Source organism: Protobothrops mucrosquamatus, unplaced genomic scaffold (assembly GCF_001527695.2).
Source record: "Protobothrops mucrosquamatus isolate PMUCROS unplaced genomic scaffold, P.Mucros_1.0 scaffold76, whole genome shotgun sequence".
Lineage (NCBI taxonomy): Eukaryota > Metazoa > Chordata > Lepidosauria > Squamata > Viperidae > Protobothrops > Protobothrops mucrosquamatus.
The window spans coordinates 1,263,667-1,281,940 of NW_015386453.1; the positions used below are offsets into that span (position 1 = coordinate 1,263,667).

At 41.6% G+C, this 18,274-nt stretch overlaps 2 protein-coding genes across 2 annotated transcripts in view; one reads left to right on the forward strand and one right to left on the reverse strand.

The window, feature by feature from the left end:
• LOC107284235 (ras-related protein Rab-7a) overlaps positions 1 to 3,032 on the reverse strand; it is a 10,649-nt gene extending 7,617 nt beyond the window's left edge. Inside the window, exons 1-2 of the mRNA XM_015812262.1 lie at positions 3,004 to 3,032; positions 2,742 to 2,807 (exon numbers count right to left, since the gene is read on the reverse strand). Coding sequence (XP_015667748.1) covers positions 2,742 to 2,788 — 47 coding nt within the window. The 5' untranslated portion in view covers positions 2,789 to 2,807; positions 3,004 to 3,032. The remainder of the gene's footprint in view (positions 1 to 2,741; positions 2,808 to 3,003) is intronic.
• A 2,743-nt stretch (positions 3,033 to 5,775) lies between these two features.
• On the forward strand, positions 5,776 to 16,464 carry RENBP (renin binding protein). Its single transcript, XM_015812248.1, has 10 exons — positions 5,776 to 5,971; positions 6,818 to 6,893; positions 8,039 to 8,114; positions 9,757 to 9,929; positions 10,700 to 10,924; positions 11,013 to 11,094; positions 12,743 to 12,918; positions 13,024 to 13,155; positions 14,785 to 14,872; positions 15,581 to 16,464. The coding sequence occupies exons 1-10, from the start codon at positions 5,868 to 5,870 to the stop codon at positions 15,664 to 15,666; spliced, it is 1,218 nt and encodes a 405-aa protein (XP_015667734.1). The 5' UTR covers positions 5,776 to 5,867; the 3' UTR covers positions 15,667 to 16,464.
• The last annotated feature ends 1,810 nt before the right edge of the window (positions 16,465 to 18,274 follow it).

Below are 18,274 nucleotides of genomic sequence, written 5' to 3' on the forward strand. Positions count from 1 at the left end.
GGAGCTCCCACAGAGAAGGCCCTCCCCCTTGGGGTCGCCAGCCGGCACTGTCTGGCCGACGGTACCCTGAGGAGACCCACTCTGTGGGAGCGTACAGGTCGATGGGGGGTAATCTGCGGCAGGAGGCGGTCTCGGAGATATCCAGGTCCGATGCCATGGAGCGCTTTAAAGATGATGGTCAGCACCTTGAAGCGCACCCAGAAGGCCACCGGCAGCCAATGCAGCTCGCGCAGCAGCGGTGTTACATGGGAGCGACGAGTCCCTCCCAACACCGCCCGCGCGGCCACATTTTGGACTAGCTGGAGCCTCCGGGTGCTCCTCAAGGGGAGCCCCATGTAGAGAGCATTGCAGTAGTCCAGGCGGGAGGTGACAAGGGCATGAGTGACTGTGCGCAGGGCGTCCCGGTCCAGAAAAGGTCGCAACTGGTGAATCAGGCGAACCTGATAAAACGCCCCCCTGGTCACGGCCGCCAACTGGTCATCCAGTCATCCAGGAGGACACCCAAGTTGCGTTCCCTGGAGCCAGGCTCGTGTACCCTCCCGAGCCGCCAGTACCAGCCAGGAGGGACACGGATCCAATAAACATGTGGTTGCATTCAGCCTCCCCAGGATCCTGTCCACGTCCTCGGGAGCCACAGAGTCAAACTCCTCCCATATAATAGTCTCAAGACCTGCTCCCACCACCTCCCCCGGGGCCACCCAGTCAGAGTCCAAACCCTCTCGGATCCGAGCGACTTTGTCATGCAGATATTGTGCAAACTCCTCAGCCTTCCCCACCAGGGGGTCCCCCCCCTCAATTGAAGGAGGGAGCGGGTCACCCTGAAGAGGGAGGCCGGGCGGTTATCTGATGACGCAATGAGGGTGTAGTAGTAATTAGAGTAGTAATTAGACCTCGCCACCCTCATTGCCAATTGATAAGATACTTATAATTTCTCTCACCTGTATCTGTATAATCTACCTTCCATTTCCTTCCTCATTCCAGTTTATGCATCTGATGAAGTGAGCTGTAGCTCACAAAAATTTATGCCTTTTAATACAGTGGAAAGGATGCTACAAGAGTCCTCATGAGCACTGCGGGTGAGGTCATTTTAGTTGCTCCTCTCCTATTCCAGAAAGGATTCAAAGGGCGAATAATACCAGGTTGGGTTGCCTTGCTCCTTTCTTCCCCTGCATGGTGCATGTCCAGTGGCCCATCAATCTTCCTATCACTCGCCTTTCTTCCTCATTTATCTCCATTTTATTTTTTTATAAATAACTCCAGGTGACAAACATACCTAATAGTTCTTCCTCCTATTTCCCCCCACAACAACAAATCCATGAGGGGTGTTTGGCTAAGAGAGAATGACTAGTCACCCAGCTACAGTAGTGGCCAAAATCGTGGAAACCTTTTGGGAAAAGTGTATTTTTGAGGTTTGATGACTAACAACACCACTTTTGGGGGGGAATAGTACCATAAAATTATATATCAGTGGAAAGATAATTTAATCAAGCATGTAATGCAACAAAGTTTGTTCAATTATCTGTACTTTATTCTATGAAAAGTTATAGCCAAATAACCAGAAAAAGGAAGCACAACTTGGTTAGGTTGATATCAGGTAGCTTTCCTTCATCTGATTGTAGCCAATGAGCATGAGTGTTTAGAGAGCCAATCAGGTGCCAACTTGTTTTGGCAATGAGCCAGTCAGATCACAGTAGGATTCAGTTATTAATGTCATGTATTGAAGCTGAGAGGAGGACATTTGTCAGTGTGTTATGTGATTGCTATCAAGTTGGTTGGTTTTTTTTGTGTTATTTCATTTAGTGAGCTTGTAAAACATAATAAAATTAAAGTAATGGTGCAAAGAGTTAACTGGTTGCCCAGAAAGCAATGTAAAATAGTATTAAGTGAACAAGGCTACAGTTATAAAGAAATTAGAAGAAAAATTGGTGGAAACTTAACCAAAGGTGGCATTTCTACTGTGCACTTTTCCCAAAAGGTTTCCACAATTTTGGCCACTACTGTAACTTGCATGCCTAAAGCAGGACCAAAACTCACAGTCTTCACATTTCTAGCCTGGTGCCTTAACCCAAACTGGCTCTCAACTTAGTCATAACATGAAGCATTTGTATCCTCTGGGATGAGTTGTTGAATATAAAGTGGGATCACAGAAACTCAGTTGTAGATGATGTCACCAACCATCTGCTTCCATCAGCAACCCATCATTCCTTCATTTACCTTCTGATCAGTTTTTTTCTACTACTGCGGATCTTGCCTTTTTTGTCCTCTGTCCACTCAAAACGCTTGTTTCTGGAGCAGATTTGAGTTTGAGGGCTGTGCCCCAACAAAATCCATGGTCAGAATTATTGGTGCACCCCTGTTTTGCACAATCTGATGAAAGTCTATTTTAACCTGCCTCAGCTAGGATAGGGAATGGGAGGAAGACGATGTAAGGAGCACATGGAAGACAAAGTTTGCCATACCAGGTTCAGGCTGTGCTTAAAGTCAGGGAGGAAAGAGCCCTCGGCCTTTAGATCCACTTCGGATAGAGAGGTGACCTCAGCGTCCCTCTTCCCTCCCCGAGCTGCCGTTTCCCTGAGAGGTAGCAAGTGCCTTTATTGCAGCCTACACACCCACTCAGCAAACAAACCCTGGGTCGTCTCGTTCCTGCGCGCTCTCCCCGGACTTTTGTCTTTCTAAGGGGGGCTGGGAGGGTGAGGTCCGCGCGCCCTCCCCCCAAAAGCTTCGTGCTGTCGGTGGCTTACCCTGAATTCCCAATAAGCAGGATTTTGAGGTGTGAACGTCTGAACATGGGGCGTCTCCGCCAGAACCTGCAAAGAGAGAAGTTGGGGACTCAGGCGCTGCCACATCATCTGGCCCAAGGGTGGCTTCCCCCGGAATCCGGTCGCCCGTCTCTCGACGGCAGCGAAAAACCGGTAGCTTAGAGGAAAACTTAGGACGTTCTTACTTTTTGCCGGATTACTTCCCCCTCCCAACTCCTCCCTCCCCCCATGGTGGCTCTCTTACTCCTAGGGCACCCGCCTCTGCCTTTTCGCTTCTCAAACTGCGAGGGAGGGAAGGTACTGCGCCAAAGCAGGTTGTTCCTCAGTTTCCTCCCAGGAGCAAGATAAGGTGCTTGCAAGCGCGCGCAAGCAGCCACGCCTGCCGCTGCTGGGACTCGAGGCTGAGCAGCGGCTCCCTGAGGAAATTCCCGGGTTTTGTCCTTCGTCGGCAAAAGGACATACCGGGTTTCTCCCAGGAGCCGATAGCTTGGAAGGAGCAATTGACCAAAGGAGGAGTCCGCTTGGATCTTCCCGTCTGCTAGGTGTTCCAGGCCTCAGTATCAGGACTTCTGGAGCTCTGAGAGAGCGGGAAGAAGGTTTAAATAGCTCCTGAGCAAGTGCAGACTATTTTCTTTTGGAACCAATCTGTGTTCTACGTAGTATGCCATTGGGCCAATTGAGACAGGCATTCACCATATTTTGAGGGCCAGGAATGACGGCCTACTGGTCACTTGTTTGAAAACCCCTTCCCTTGGAGAATAAAACACCACACTCCTAAATCGGGGTGCAGTGAAAGATGGGATGAAGCTGTTTGATCTGAAGGAAGGTCTACAATTGCTATCCATGTTGTCTCCTATTATGCCTAAAGCCAAGGGCAGCAAAATCTTAGGCTGCCCTTGGGCAAATGGAGGCAATTGCCTTGGGCCACTCATTTGGATTATCAAGGAAAAGCATTGAACCAATTGTTGAGTTCACTGGTGCGTATTAACTTCCAGGAACGGGGTAAGGACATGGAGACAAATATACAGTACAGGTAGTCATCAACTTACAACAGTTCATTTAGTGACCACTCAAAATTGCAATGACACTGAAAACTGACATGACATGTGTTTTTCACACTTATGACTATTGTAGCATCCCCAGGGTCAGGTGATTAAAATTCAGATGCTTAGCAAATGACTCATATTTATGACAGTTGTCCTAGGGTCATCTGATCACCTTTTGCAACCTTCTGACAAGTAGTCAACAGGGAAACCAGATTCACTTAACAATTATGTTATTAACTTAACAACTGCAGTGATTCACTTAAGTGTTGCAAGGTAAGTTGTAAAATGAGGCAAAATTCACTTAACAATGTCTTGCTTAGCAACAGAAATTTGGGGCTCAATTATGGTCGTACATCAAGGACCACCTTGAAATTCTTCCTTAGGAGCCTTTTTTTCTGAACTGGGGTGCTGCTGTGAAGGCTGTTCCACAGGAAAGCATTTATATGAGATGTCTTTAACAAATTCCCTTCACAGCTCATATGCTTGCCTCGCCCTTCCCAATCTGCCCTATCCCCTTGAGCTTAATAATTGTAATAGCTTACCTTGCAGGACTGTTATAAGCATTACAATAGAATCATGCTTGTAAAAACTTTGAAACAACTTAGAAGACTAAAACTGAAGCCTTTTCTTTGTACTGCAGAAATGCCCAAGCATACATTTGAAATATATGGGACTTTTCTAAATCATTAGAACTCTCCTCTGACAATATACTACATTGCAACTGAGTAATGTAAGAATGAACAAGAGATCCAACTCTGCCCCAAAGAACTTAAGATTATATTTAGATAAGAGACAATTGATGGGTTTATTCCCATTGATTTCCACAGGTTTTATAAATTAAAATGCCTTTAAAATGTTATGCTGTGTATTAAATAGTGAGCAATAAATAGTGAGCAAATAAAAGGGATGTGGCTTGAATTGTATCGACTGGGTATGGGAAATGTATTTTCCATCCTGAGTCAGAAATGCATGTATGTCTTCTCAAGAAGGAAGAATAGTAGATGTTTTAGCACTCCGTATGCCTATATGCAAAGGAAAATACTGTCTTGCATTTTTAATGTATGGGGGGGGGGGATTCTGCCTGCCAAGATATTATTTGCTTAGTCAGGAATGGTCCCCCCTCCATCTATTTACTTGGGAGTGGTTAGGCTCAGTTTAAATCTAGGGTTTCTGGGTTATTGTGTTTTTTTTCAGATGAATACGATGCATTGTTTTTCTGCAGAGCTCAAGCCCACAGCGGAACACAGCTGCGTAAAGGTTCAGGAAGGCAAAAAGAGAAGGGAGGGATCCCTGGCAGGGCGATCTCTGCGCAGATACTATCCACAAATCTGCTCCCGTTTCTCGACCATCTTTGTTGTTTTCACTATCTTAATTTAAATTTAATTTATTAATTAAATTTATTAATTCATTTATTAATTTCACTATCTTAATTTTAAATCGCCGCCGGTTGTCACCATTACTAAATCATTCGAAGTGGAAAACGCTTTGTTGATTTACACACAAGGAATCCCGGCGATAAATCAGTGGAAGAAAGCTTAATTGCCCGCCCCTGCCTTAAAGAAATCGCTGCTTCTGTGATTAGTCTCTATGCCCAGAGTTGGGTAATTAGTTGCTCCGTACGGATTCCCGAAGTGCTTTAAAATGCTATGCGCAAAGAATCCACTAACAGTGCTGTAGATTTTACAAGGGAAAGTTTTATATACATCAGCGGGCCCGGGAATTAAAGGTGAAAGATAGCGGTTATCTTGGTTTTTTTTTGTTTTGGTTTTTTTTTTGTTATTATTCTGCCAGGGTCGGGAGCAGTTCACAGCAATTTTAGGGTTAAAAAAGATTCTAGGGGAAAAAAATATCTCCAAAACAACTCTTCCCCCACTCCTTTGGACTAGGATCAGGTGACTCAGACAAATCATATGATCAGCGACTCACTAATTGGTTAGATTTTTTTTTTAAAAAAAGCACGGGTCACATACGAGAATGTGCTGATGCCTCGATTTGCTTCACCAGCGGCAATAATAGTTAGATCTCTGGATTTGTCAGAGCTCAATTAGACTAAGCAGCAGAAATGGATCGGCAGAAAACGCTGCACAGCTGGCAGGAACGAATCTCTCAAGAGCTGGACTCGGTGGTGGATTTTTGGCTACGGCACTCCCACGATAAGGAATATGGGTGAGCTTCGGTCTGTGAAATGCAGCTCTTAGATTTCCTGTGCAGTGCAAGCCAAGCCGATGCGGTTGGTTTAGAATACAGGGCATCGTGTGAATTCGCAGACGAGTTGAGTAAACGGTAGTTCAGATGATCATGCGTGATACGAATATAACCTAGTCTTAAACTTAAACTATTAAAAGCATACTTGAAAGGAATAGGAACCGTATGCTTGCTACTGTTGATGCTATTTTTAAGCAAACTCTATTAAAAAATCGAAAGGATGCAGAAAGAAACCTTTTTAAGACGAGGGGATGCTTTTCCCATATAGCCCAGCCATTGTAGGTTTGTAGCTCTTAGCAGTCCTGGATTATTACTTGAGAATAATAGGCATTAATGTCCAGCATACTCTGGATTTATGATGTATCACATATCAGATCTGGCTGTGGTTGGATTCACACATCATGCTAAGCTTAATTTATATTTTGCTTGTGGTTAGTGTTTTTTTTTTAATGAACATAACTAAAGGTAGTTTCTTCAGCAAAACACAGAGAAGCAAACGGTGACATAATATGTGGATCAGCTCTTTCTCCTTCTCAATAGTATTCAAAATTTGCTAAGATAACTTATTTTCTTTGCTTCTTGAAGAAGCTAGCTACAGATGCCTTTGTTTAAAAAAATATTGCTAGTTGCCCTGTTAATGCTGTTTCTGGGAATCGCTGTTTAGTTCCTCTTTTTCTTTCTCAGAGACATTTAAGTTGCTGGCTAGGAATTCTGGGAGTTGTAGTACAATACTTCTGGAAACCAAGTTAAAAAAAGCTTTCAGTTTCTTTCTTGTTCTAAATGCTGCTGCCTCTTTTATTTTTCCAGAGGGTTCTTTACATGTCTGGACCAGACTGGAAAGGTTTATGATGATCTGAAGTATGTATGGCTACAAGGTCGACAGGTAACTTTCAGATTTTCTGTTTTTATCCCCATTGAAAGTTGGGAAAGTAAACTGAGGCAAGCTTCCTTAATACAAATCATAAAAATGTGAGCCTTGGGAATTTGTTGAATCCTGGCTTCATGATTCATTTAGAAGGGATGGAATAAAAAAGATAAAAGATTCAATTACATTTGAAACATGTGGAATTTCTTGTCTTTAAATGCAGAGAAATTCTGCCAATCCTTTCCCATTGCTCACCTCATAGATTAAGCCAAAAGGTAGGAGCATCTGCAACTTTTTCTAATTGTGTGTGGCTCTTACAACCAAAGCTATAGATATACCACATTCTTTAAATCTGGAGCAGCCATAATTTTGAATTGAAATGCTTATTGTAAATTATGCATTTTGATTTGCATAAACCTAGGTTGATAACTGTTGTGGACTTGGATGGCATGGGTAAACCTAGGATTTTGATTTAAAAGATGCACACAAAGCAGAGTAAGATGTTTAGCAGATTGTGGGAATATCGATATTCAGGAAAATGTTTTTTAATGTAATATTTCTGTCCTGAGCTCTCACATATATCTTTAGAATAGGAGAAAAGAACTGGTAGTCCTCCAGATATTGATGAATTACATCTTCCAACAACCCCAGCCAATAAGAGATTGTAATTAGCAATGTAATTAGCAATATCTAGACTACAGGTGTCAAACTTGCCACATCATGTGATGTGTTGCGACGTATTGTGACTTTTTTTGCATTGCCAGAGCTGGGGTGGGCGCGGCCTCCATTTGATGCAACGGGCCTGCGGGCCAGCAGTTTGACACCCCTGATGTAGACGGTCACAGGTTCCCCATCTCTACTTTGGAAGTTAAATACAGGGCTGGTTAGTGAATAACTGTGAACAAGCACATCCTGGCATTATTCTTAGCACTAAGCAGAAGGCAGACATTAACCCTGGAAGGGAAAAATGTCATAGGGTAGACGAGAGAGTAGAAAGCAATCCTGTAAACTTTGCTCATATTGGGCTGCAGTTCCAGCTGTTTACTTGTTCATCCAAAGGATCGTCTCTTGGCAAGAACCTTTTTTACCACATTTGGTTAGGTGGTGGGTCATGACACATACCAGAGAACTCAGTTGGATTTCTGCAATCTTTTTCCTCCAAGGTATGGATGTATAGTCGGTTGTATCGAAAAGTACCAAGATTCCAGCGTCCAGAACTCCTACAGGCAGCAAAAGCAGGTAACTTTCCTTGCTGTGCTTGTTTTTATGTTATCAGCACGAGACCCTAGGGCTCCAAGTGAACACACAACTTCCCTTGACCTACCAATTTTAGTATATGTTAATGAAAATAAAGTGAAAAGTTAACATTTTTCCAAAGCAAAGTGCCACCCTCATGACATGAGAAAGTCTCTCATTTGCTTTTTGGTAAATAGGTATTCTGAAGCTGACTATGACACTTATTTTGAGAATGTGCCCACATTCAACATGCTTTGAAAATTAAAGATGTTGTTCACTGATTTTAAACAAATTGAGAAGGCTTGATGTTCAGGGTAGGTTTTCAAATTGTGTGAGGGGTTGAAGTCTTCGATGGCTAAGTCAGTTAGGAAGGAGGAGATAAACTTGAAAGATCTAATGCTTTGGAGTAGTGATGGGTTTGAGGGACAAACATAAAAAATGGGGGATTTATGGATTGGAAACACTTCATCTGAAGAAGACTTTGGGCTATGGTCATCAGCAGTGTGAGATAGCTGCTAGAAAGACAAATCTGATTTGTCTTTCAATAACTGCTAGAAAGACGAATCCAGTTCTGGGCTGCATTAAAAGAATGTATCAATGATGCATGAAGTCATTATTCCTTTCTTCTTGGTACTTGTGAAAACTGATATGAAGTGCTGTATATGATTTTGGATATCTGTATTTCCAGATAGGTTAGAAAAGATTCAGAAGAGAACAACAAAAATGATACTTGGATTTGAGGATCATGTCCTATAATGACAGACTAAAGGTCCTACGGATGTTCAGTCTGTAGAAAAGACAAATGAGGGAAGATATTGTAGCACATAAAGGGAAACTGTAGGGAAAGTGATCAAGAACTATTTTCCATGGGCAGAGACACTAGGACCAGAAATATTGCATATAAGTTGAAACTAGATTTCATTTAAATGTATAGGAAAAAACTTCCTGGCAGCAGGTTGTGGGTTCATCATCTCTGAGGGTTTTAAAGAAGAGGTGGGATAGTCACCTCTTAATGACGGTGTGCTCGGTTCTCCTGCACATTGCAGAAGATTGAAATAGATGGTCCATGTGCTTCCTTTCAACTCTACATTCTGGGATTCTGTGAAATATCACAAACTGGATAGTAATAACACTTGGTATTTACATTCATTAAATAATCCTAGGAAAAACCCTGAAGGTAAATCTTTATATTTGAACTGTTTTGAGTAGACAAACTGTAGACACACCAGACTAAAAAGCAGGGGAGTCCCGCCTTAGCCATGAAAGTCAGTTGGGTGACCTTGGGTCAGCCACTCTCTCTCAGCCCAACCCACCTCACAAGGCTGTCGTTGCAGGGAAAACAGGAGGAGGGAGTTGTGTTGGATATGTTTGTGGCCTTGAGCTAGTTGTAAAAGTAAGTATAAGAATAACTAAAAGTAAACTGCGGAGTTGTAATATAGTTGTACAGGACACTCTGTTTTTCACTGTAAAGCTATTTCTGGATTCTAGCTCACTCGGCCTTCCTGCTATGCTGGTTTTCTATGAAGAGCTTCATAAGAAATGCATATATATAAAGGGGAAGGGATGGGTTGAGCTCATTTTCTGGGCACAAGCTACAAGAAATAGAAGTAAGATACCACTATCCAGTTCCATTTCTTTTCCCAAGGAGGGGAATTCCTGCTGAGACATGCACGAGTGGCTCCACCTTCCCAGAAATGTGCCTTTGTCCTGACCCGTGATGGCCGGCCTGTGAAAATCCAGCGTACCATTTTTAGCGAGTGTTTCTATGTTCTTGGGTTGGATGAGCTCGGTCGAGCTACAGGGGAATATCATTACCAGGTCAGACTTGAGAGCTGAATATCAAAGTTTCTGTTACTTTTTAAAAACTATTTCCCATTTGGCACCCTCCAGCGCTCTTGGGCTGGTTTTAGTGACCATGTCTCTGGTTGGGGCTGGTGAAAATTGGGTCAGTTATAATCTAATACAACTGGAGAGAGCCACATTGGGAAAGGCTGCTGGAGAATTACGTGGTCTTCAAACCTGTTTAATTCTCCTTCCCTCTGATTAGCGTCCTTTCCTGAAACCAGGCACAACCTCTAATGCACATAGTTAAAATGGCATAAATTGGGTAGGCCCGCTTTACCTCATGATGCTGCAGTTAGAGATGGTTTTCCGGTCTCTATGGATACATGGGTTCTACTGATAGAATCTGGGAAAGAATATCCACAGGGAAATGGCCTGTCAGAAGACTGAAATGATGTCTTGCAGGAATAATGTTTGGCTTTACAAGTAGTGGTTTGCAAGAAAAGCTACAGGATTTAATTTCTACCATAGATGAAATAGCTGGGCAGATGCCGATGCTGTCCCACCCCATCCCAATATAAACAAAAAGATCCTGAAGTTAATAAAATGTGGTAAGCCTATAAATGCTGTTCTGAGCCCAGGCAGACTCAAACCACATGCTGCTCAGCAACCTCTACGCTATGAGGTCTGATCCCATGCCTGTAGAATTAAGTTCTTGTTTACTCTGGGGATAGAAGGGAACTCAGGAATAGAAAATCTATACTTGAAAGATAAAACTGTGGTTATAATGATATTCCTATTGGCAGAGGGAGGCCCTTGCAATGATGGAAGCCATCGTGCACTGGGTGAGAGAGGATCCCTCTGAATTGGGTCGTCCTCAGCTGGCAGGTGCTCTCCCACATGACTCTATGGCTATTCCCATGATGCTCCTCAACTTGGTGGATCAGCTGTCAGAAGGAGATGGGGAGACTGCAAGCCGCTTCAAGGAATTGGACAACTGGTCTGCTCAAAGAATACTCTGTCACCTTCAGGTAAAGGAATGGGTGTGGCCAGCTTCCCTCTCCATAAACCTGTTTGCCTCACCTCTGATGCATTACCAGCCATCTTATTTTCTTGTAGAGGAATGGTGCTGCAGTTTTGGAGAATGTTTCTGAAGATGGCAAGGAATTGCCAGGGTGTTTGGGAAGACAGCAGAATCCTGGTAAAAAGTGACTCAGAGGCCAGGATGCTTTTGCATTCTCTAATTTGAAATATATATAGAGTGTATATACAATTGTATTAAATTAAACACACACATTCTCATAGTAGACAAGGATCAGAAGATAGTGATAGATGTTGCAGTGCTAAGTGACGACAACATCAGGAAGGACTGTGAGAAGCTGGAGAAGTACCAGGCCTGAAGGAAGAATCAGAGAGGATGTGGAAAATAAAAAGCCAAAGTGGTCCCAGTTGTGGTAGGGGTGCATTGGGCTGAAACTCCTAACTTGGGGAGTGGCTTCAACATATCCCAGGAACGACATCAGAGCTCTCTGTCCAGAAAAATGCAGTACTAGGGATAGCTAAGGTACTACCAGAACTCTCAAGCTCTCAGGCCTCTGGCAGAGGACCCAAGACTGAGGAAGATGCAGATTATCCATAAGGTTGAGAAGAAAATTTTCTTTATATGTATGTGAACCTGTTTTAATTTTGATCACCTTCAATTCTTTGTTTAATTAAACATAACAAAACATAGGAAGAGAAAACACGAGAGCCTTTGAAGCATGTATACATGTAAAATTTTACACAATAACGGATTATCATGTTTTTTTTTACAATCATGCATATGTAATTATCTCTGCAAGCAATTTGTTCATAAACTGCCAGTAACATAAGGGTTTTAAGATGGGGATTCTTTTATATATAGTGATTACATATAAAGCAATTCTTTTACATGGAGACCATCAAAAGTAATATTTTTTCAATCTAAAGCAGAGCTGCCCAAAATGGTGTTGCTTCATGGAGAGAGATTTTTCTTTGTGCTGAGATCTTTATACAGCAGTTTTTCTCTGCCTGCGTTGTTTGTTTTTACCATTACTCTATAATTACCATCATCAAGTCACATTTTTTTTAAAAAAAATGCAAAACTTTAAGAAATGATTCATATTCTTTGAAAACATGACCTTAGGGAGTATAATAATTATTGGCATAAATATATTTCTGCTAATAGAGATATTAAGAAGTCTAGAGTAGAACCAGCGTTCTAATCTCTGCAGGTTATGTGCAACATTAAGTTATGTACTATTAAAACTCTTGTCCTGACCTTTAATGTGAAATGGCAAAATGGTGCATCATAGGGCTGTTTTGAACCAAGGTACCTCAAATGGGCTAAATTACAGAATGTATCCAAAATTCAGGACCAATGTCTTCCAAGGGAATGAAATTTGGAAAAGTTGTGACTGCTTCAGTGTTACTGGCTGCTGCTGTCACGAGATCTTCATTTTCAACTTTCCTTGACAGTTTCCCAGCCAATCTCACAATCCCTCCCGCACTCAGCAGCAGCCACTTATCTCCCTGCTGGAAAGGGAAGGGAAGGGAAGATAGGAAGGAAGGGAAATTTCTGATCAGATTCCCCATCAAATTCCCACAACCAAGTTCAATGGGGAAGCTGGCAGGAAGTTGAATGTTGCTCCTACTGCTTTTTCCCCTGCTTTTGGCCTTTCTGTTTTTCGGTTTGGGTAAGGAAATATCTCTGAAACAAATGACCCAATGGGGCACAGGTTGTCTAGTACTAATTTATGAATTGACTGTAATTAGGAGCTAGATGTTCTGAATAATTTGGTTTGTTCCTTTCTGTTCATTTTCATTCCAAGGTCATGCAATTGAAGCAGGCTGGTTCTTGCTCCGTTGTGCCATGCGCCAGCTCAACCCAGGCCTCCAGTCTCAGGCAGTGGACAAATTCATGAAACAGCCATTCCGTTCAGGCTGGGATCCTGAACATGGGGGACTCTTTGCCTTCCAAGATGTTGATGGTTTCTGCCCCACTCAGGTATGGACTGTAAAGTCTTATTTTCACTACAAAGCTGAAGATCCCACCCCACCCCTCAAACATTAGGGAGTCCTTTTTCTATTTTTCTTTCACCCTTTTTTGCAGCTAGAGTGGAGAATGAAACTTTGGTGGCCACACACAGAGGCCATGGTTGCATTTCTGATGGGTTTTGCTGAAACTGAAGACCAAGAGCTTCTGGAGCTGTTTCACCAGGTGGCCAATTACACCTTTGCTAAGGTACCTTTGAGGATTGAATGTTGGGAATCATGGAATCTGTTTAGCCTTGAGAAATAGGCATATTTCAGTTAGTTAGAAAAGAGGTGGGGAAATAGAGATAGAGATAGAAAATACTCTGCAGTAAAACTTCATGAATCCTTGGAGAATTGCTATTAATGTTTCATAAGCAATGTTAGCCTTGATGGACTAAATATGGTTTTGTATGAGCATAGATTGTTTGCTTGGTATCTGGAAGAACGTCAACACCCTAATGTATTTGATAAAAATGGGGTGTTATTTCTTAATTTTTTTAGCTGTATAGCCAGCCCATCTTTCCTTCAGAGCTCTTTGGCAACACACAAAGCACTTTCTTCTCTCATTTTTCCCTACAGCAACTCCCCCTTTCAGTCTGACTGAGCTGAAAGAAAGTAGATGGCCCATTGTTACTCAGTGAGGTTTCATTACTAGTGGGGATCTGAATTCCTGTGCTAGTCTAGCATTTTCACAGCTTCATAATCAAAATAGAAATTGAATGCTTTGGTTTTTCTATAAATGTAGCTTATTTTTCACCACCATTATTTTTGTTGCTAGGAGCCTTAAATATGTTTTCTATAGACCTTGAAGTTATTAGGAATCCTCCAGATTGTGCTAGACAATTCCTATCATAAGTTCTTCAATTATCTCTAGCCTTCAGATACAGACAATGCTGTTCCATGCTTTTCCACATCTTTCCTGCTCATAGCACAAAGAACCATGAAGGGTTAGTATTCATAAATTGTGGAAGGATTCCTAAATGGATACTGGGGACAACAACAGGATGATGGTTCATTATCCTGTTGTTGTTTGTAACAGAACAAATCCTTTCGCAACACAGCAATATTATTACTTGATCACAGATATCTACTCTTTACCAGATGTGGATGTTTATTAGTCTTCTTATTAGACTTGCACTGTTAAACAAAGACAGCAAACATTTCTGTATATGCAAAATAATAAAAATTATGACATAGAGTGCAGGAGTGGGGGAACAATCATTTTTGAAAGTGTGGCTCCTACTTGTGTGCCCTTTTAATATATCCAGAATTGATAGCCTACATGAAATAATTGTTATTTTCACAATGTTCCTAGATAATATAATGGTAGCCCTCAACTTATGACTTCAATTGAGACCAGAATTTCTGTCACTAAGCAAGAAAGTTGTGAATTTTGCCCCATTTTATGACCTTTCTTGCCACACTTGTTAAGTGAATCACAGCAGTTGTTAAGTTAGTAATTGGTTGTTGAGTGAATCTGGCTTCCCCATTGACTTTGCTGGTCAGAAGATCACAAAAGGCGATCACATGACCCCGGGACACTGCAACCATCATAAATAAATGCCAGTTGCCAAACATCCAGATTTTGATTATGTGACCATGGGGATGCTACAATGCTTGTAAGTGTGAAAAACAGTCATAAGTTACTTTTTTCAGTGCAATTGTAATTTCATAGGCTCATTAAAAAAATGGTTGTAAGTCAAGGACTACTTGCATTAGGTGCCCACTGAACTTTACTTCCCCTTTATCTTAGTCCAGCATCCTGTTCTCTACCTCTGCCCTGCTCTTTGGTTGTTCCATGTTAGCATAGTCGCTATCGTGTTTGCTTCTTCCTTAGTTCCGTGATCCGGTAGCAGGAGAATGGTTTGGGTATCTGAGCCAGGAAGGCAAGGTGGCTCTCACAATCAAAGGAGGGCCATTTAAAGGTAAAATAAATAAAAAATAATAAGGGGGAGGGGGCTAGCTGTGTAAATGGGAAATCGGCAGAAATAAAATAACTTGTGAGCTCAACCATAGAATGCAAAAAGTAATTAAGCAAGAGTACGTCTCATTTTCCTGCAATATATGTAAGACATAGTCCAAATGCATATAAATTGGGTGTGGGTGTGTGAAACTTGTCCCAAGACTTGTACTGATGATGTTACCTAGTAGAATAATGAAGTGTTTGTAAGCAAACAACCACTCTTGGAGAGCGCCAAGAACTCCACAGTTCATCCCTGAGCTACAGATATTATCTAATATCATAATGTATTTCCTTATCCCTGTTTGTGTTTCCTTTATGGAAGTGTCCTGCTTTGTAGATTGTGCACCAACAAGACACAATCTTAGCCTGGCAGATCTCTTCATGGGATTCCATTCACCACTCACCACCATTCACCACCAATATTGGTTTCCCCAGAAGAGGAAACCAATTTCATAGAAACCATGAAATCAATAAAACTATAATGTAAGCCTGTTAGAACAAAGAGACCAATGCCATATAGGTCAGGAGTACTTTTATTGTAACATTTTGTTGATTTTGGCAGCACTGTAATGATGAAAAGGGCTCTGGTGGACATAACAAAAACCAGATAGGGGGCCAGGTGTACGAAGTTTTGAATATTTTGAAGATAAACCCTTTTTTCTCTTTGCAGGTTGTTTCCATGTCCCTCGTGCTCTTTACATGTGTGAAGAAATTCTGAAATCTTTGATGGAGACAAAATCTGCCATTCAGAAATGAAATGTTCTTTTGACTTTTGCAAAATGCTGTGTTTTCTGCATCTTCTGCCCCCAAAAGAGTCTAATTATAAAAATGATCCTTTCTGGTCATTTTGAAACTCCCCCCCCCTCCCAAAGCCACACACTTCTCATTTTAGAAACCAAACAGCTATTTTTATTTGGGATTTTTTTTGGCTTTTAGGTATTTTAGGAAAAAGGAAGTCCCGATCATTTCTCACTTCAGATTCAAAAAGTTGGTTATTTTTTTTTACCTGTAATCTAACTAGATTTAGCAACACCATTATTGGTGCTACAGAGCCACATTTATAGACAACTTAAAAGAATAGATAGATGATTAAACATTGTAACAATTATTTGCATTTTCTATTGTGGTGGGAAAATATTTTTAATCTCTTCTTTCTCTCCCTGATCATGAATTACTTGCTGGTCATTGCCAAACCTGTGCCTTTTCATTTATATCTGTGCAATAAAGACACAAAACGTCTTCAAAAACAAATATCCCACTTTTATTTTAGCGTACTTAGTGTGGCATAAATACCTCGACTTACAATAATTTGGACCAGAACTTTCACCGCTAAGCATGGTGGTTATTAAGTATACCTGATTTTATGTCTCTTTTTGTAAGTCACTTTTTCCAGCACTGTCATAATTTTTAGCAGTTGTTAAATGAGTGGCTGTAAATTGAGGATTATTTATACATACCATAGTGCTTCTTCCTTAACCACACTGTTAGGTAGATTTGGCTGAGAGGACTCACCAGCTAGCTAAAGGAAGATTAGAATTCACTATTTCCCAGTTCTAGTCCAGCACCTTAACCACCGCACCTTTTTTTTATACGAAACATTTTTTTAAAAAAGAAAATAAAACAGCATTTTGATTCATTGGCTTCCAACTATCATTCTGAGGTAATTTAAAATGGTATTCTAAAATGAATGACTTTCTACATCCAGAAGAAGCTCCTTGCAGTAAAGGAAAAGAGAGTAAGCCTGCGTACTAGGTTTTGTAGTGCCCCTGAGGCTGAAATAGCGGGAATTCAGTGCTGTGATAGAAGAAATGTCTGGTGGAATTTTTACAGTGTGTTTGATTAGGGCTTGTTCCTCCTCCAGTAAAGCCCACAATGATAACTGAATTTGTAGCCAGTCTTAAGATAATAGATCTGAGGCTGCTGACATCAGAAAGCATGTTAACTATCTACATTCAGAATTAATACAATAATTTTCAATTTCTTCATATACCTAATTTACTAATTGGCCAAGTTTGCCGGTTTGTAACTTTCTTATCCAATGCAATTCTTCCTCTTTTTGGTAGGACACAGATTCCCTTTAAGGAACACTTACTAGCATTTTTAAAACCTACTTACTGGATATGCAAAAATGGCTTCCTCCTGTATCACTTCCAAACTGAGCACTGCAAGTCTTTCAGAGCTATCTTTAGCCTCCACACCAATGTTAAAAAAAGTTGTAGATATATTCTTTTAATTTGACATTAGGGATCATCTTGTTTGTCTCCTTTGAATCTTTGCTTTGTGTGTGTGTGTGTGTACCCATGTATCCAACTTTTTTTTTCCCTTCTGTCAACTGGGTCTGATTCTCAAAGAATCAGCAGTTTTCTTGGCAAGGTTTTTCAGAAGTGGTTTGCACTTACTTCCTAGAGCTGAGAGGGAATGACTGGCTCAAGATCATCCAGCTGGTTTTGTGCCTGAGACAGGACTAAACCTCAGGTCTCTTGGTTTTAGCCTGACGCAGACATGATTCCATAAAATTCCTTGACTAAATAGAAGATAAGTATAGAAATATTACTAATAAACCTCTGGGCTAGCCAATAGCCTGAATTTCATCTTTAATATCTCATTTTGAGGAATGATTCATACGGGTGGAAAGCAAGAGGTAAGATCTGTTTTTCTGTGCTTGCACTACCATATTTTTGATTACCTCCACTTTTTAGGCAGATTCATTGGGAAGAAAGACTCAGCATGCGTATGGTTCCAGCTTTAAATTTTATTTTGGATATTAAGGTTGCTTAACTCTGTACATAAAAAGATTGACTGAAGAGTGGTAAACCTGTGGCCCTTCACTAGGTACAGCCAATGGTAGCAAATGATGACCTAGAGCAGTGATGGCGAACCTTTTAGAGACCAAGTGCCCAAACTGCAACCCAAAACCCACTTATGCATCATCGAGTGCCGGGTGGGTGTGGCCCATTGGGTGGGCGTGGCCCATTGGGTGGGCGTCGCTGCGGTGGTAACGGCAGACTGGGTAGGATCAATCAATTCCAACTTTGCGAGATTTTTTTTTCCCGTGAGAAGTTGAAATTGACTGATTGATTGAACCTTTTTTTTGTACATGGTGGCAGAGGCCTAAAGCGAAAAGGTTTTATAAAACCCAGCTGAAGGCCTAGGACTGGGGCGACGGTGTGCGTGCCCACAGAGAGGGCTCTGAGTGCCGCCTCTGGTACCCGTGCCATAGGTTCGCCACCACTGACCTAGAGGACCACAGAATCTCCAGCACTGACCCTCTTGCTGAATTTACCCTAGAGAGACATTTTACTGACAAAATGGTTAGAGGAACTTCAGCAGCTTTTCTTTTTTATCCAGAATCTCTAAGGTGTTC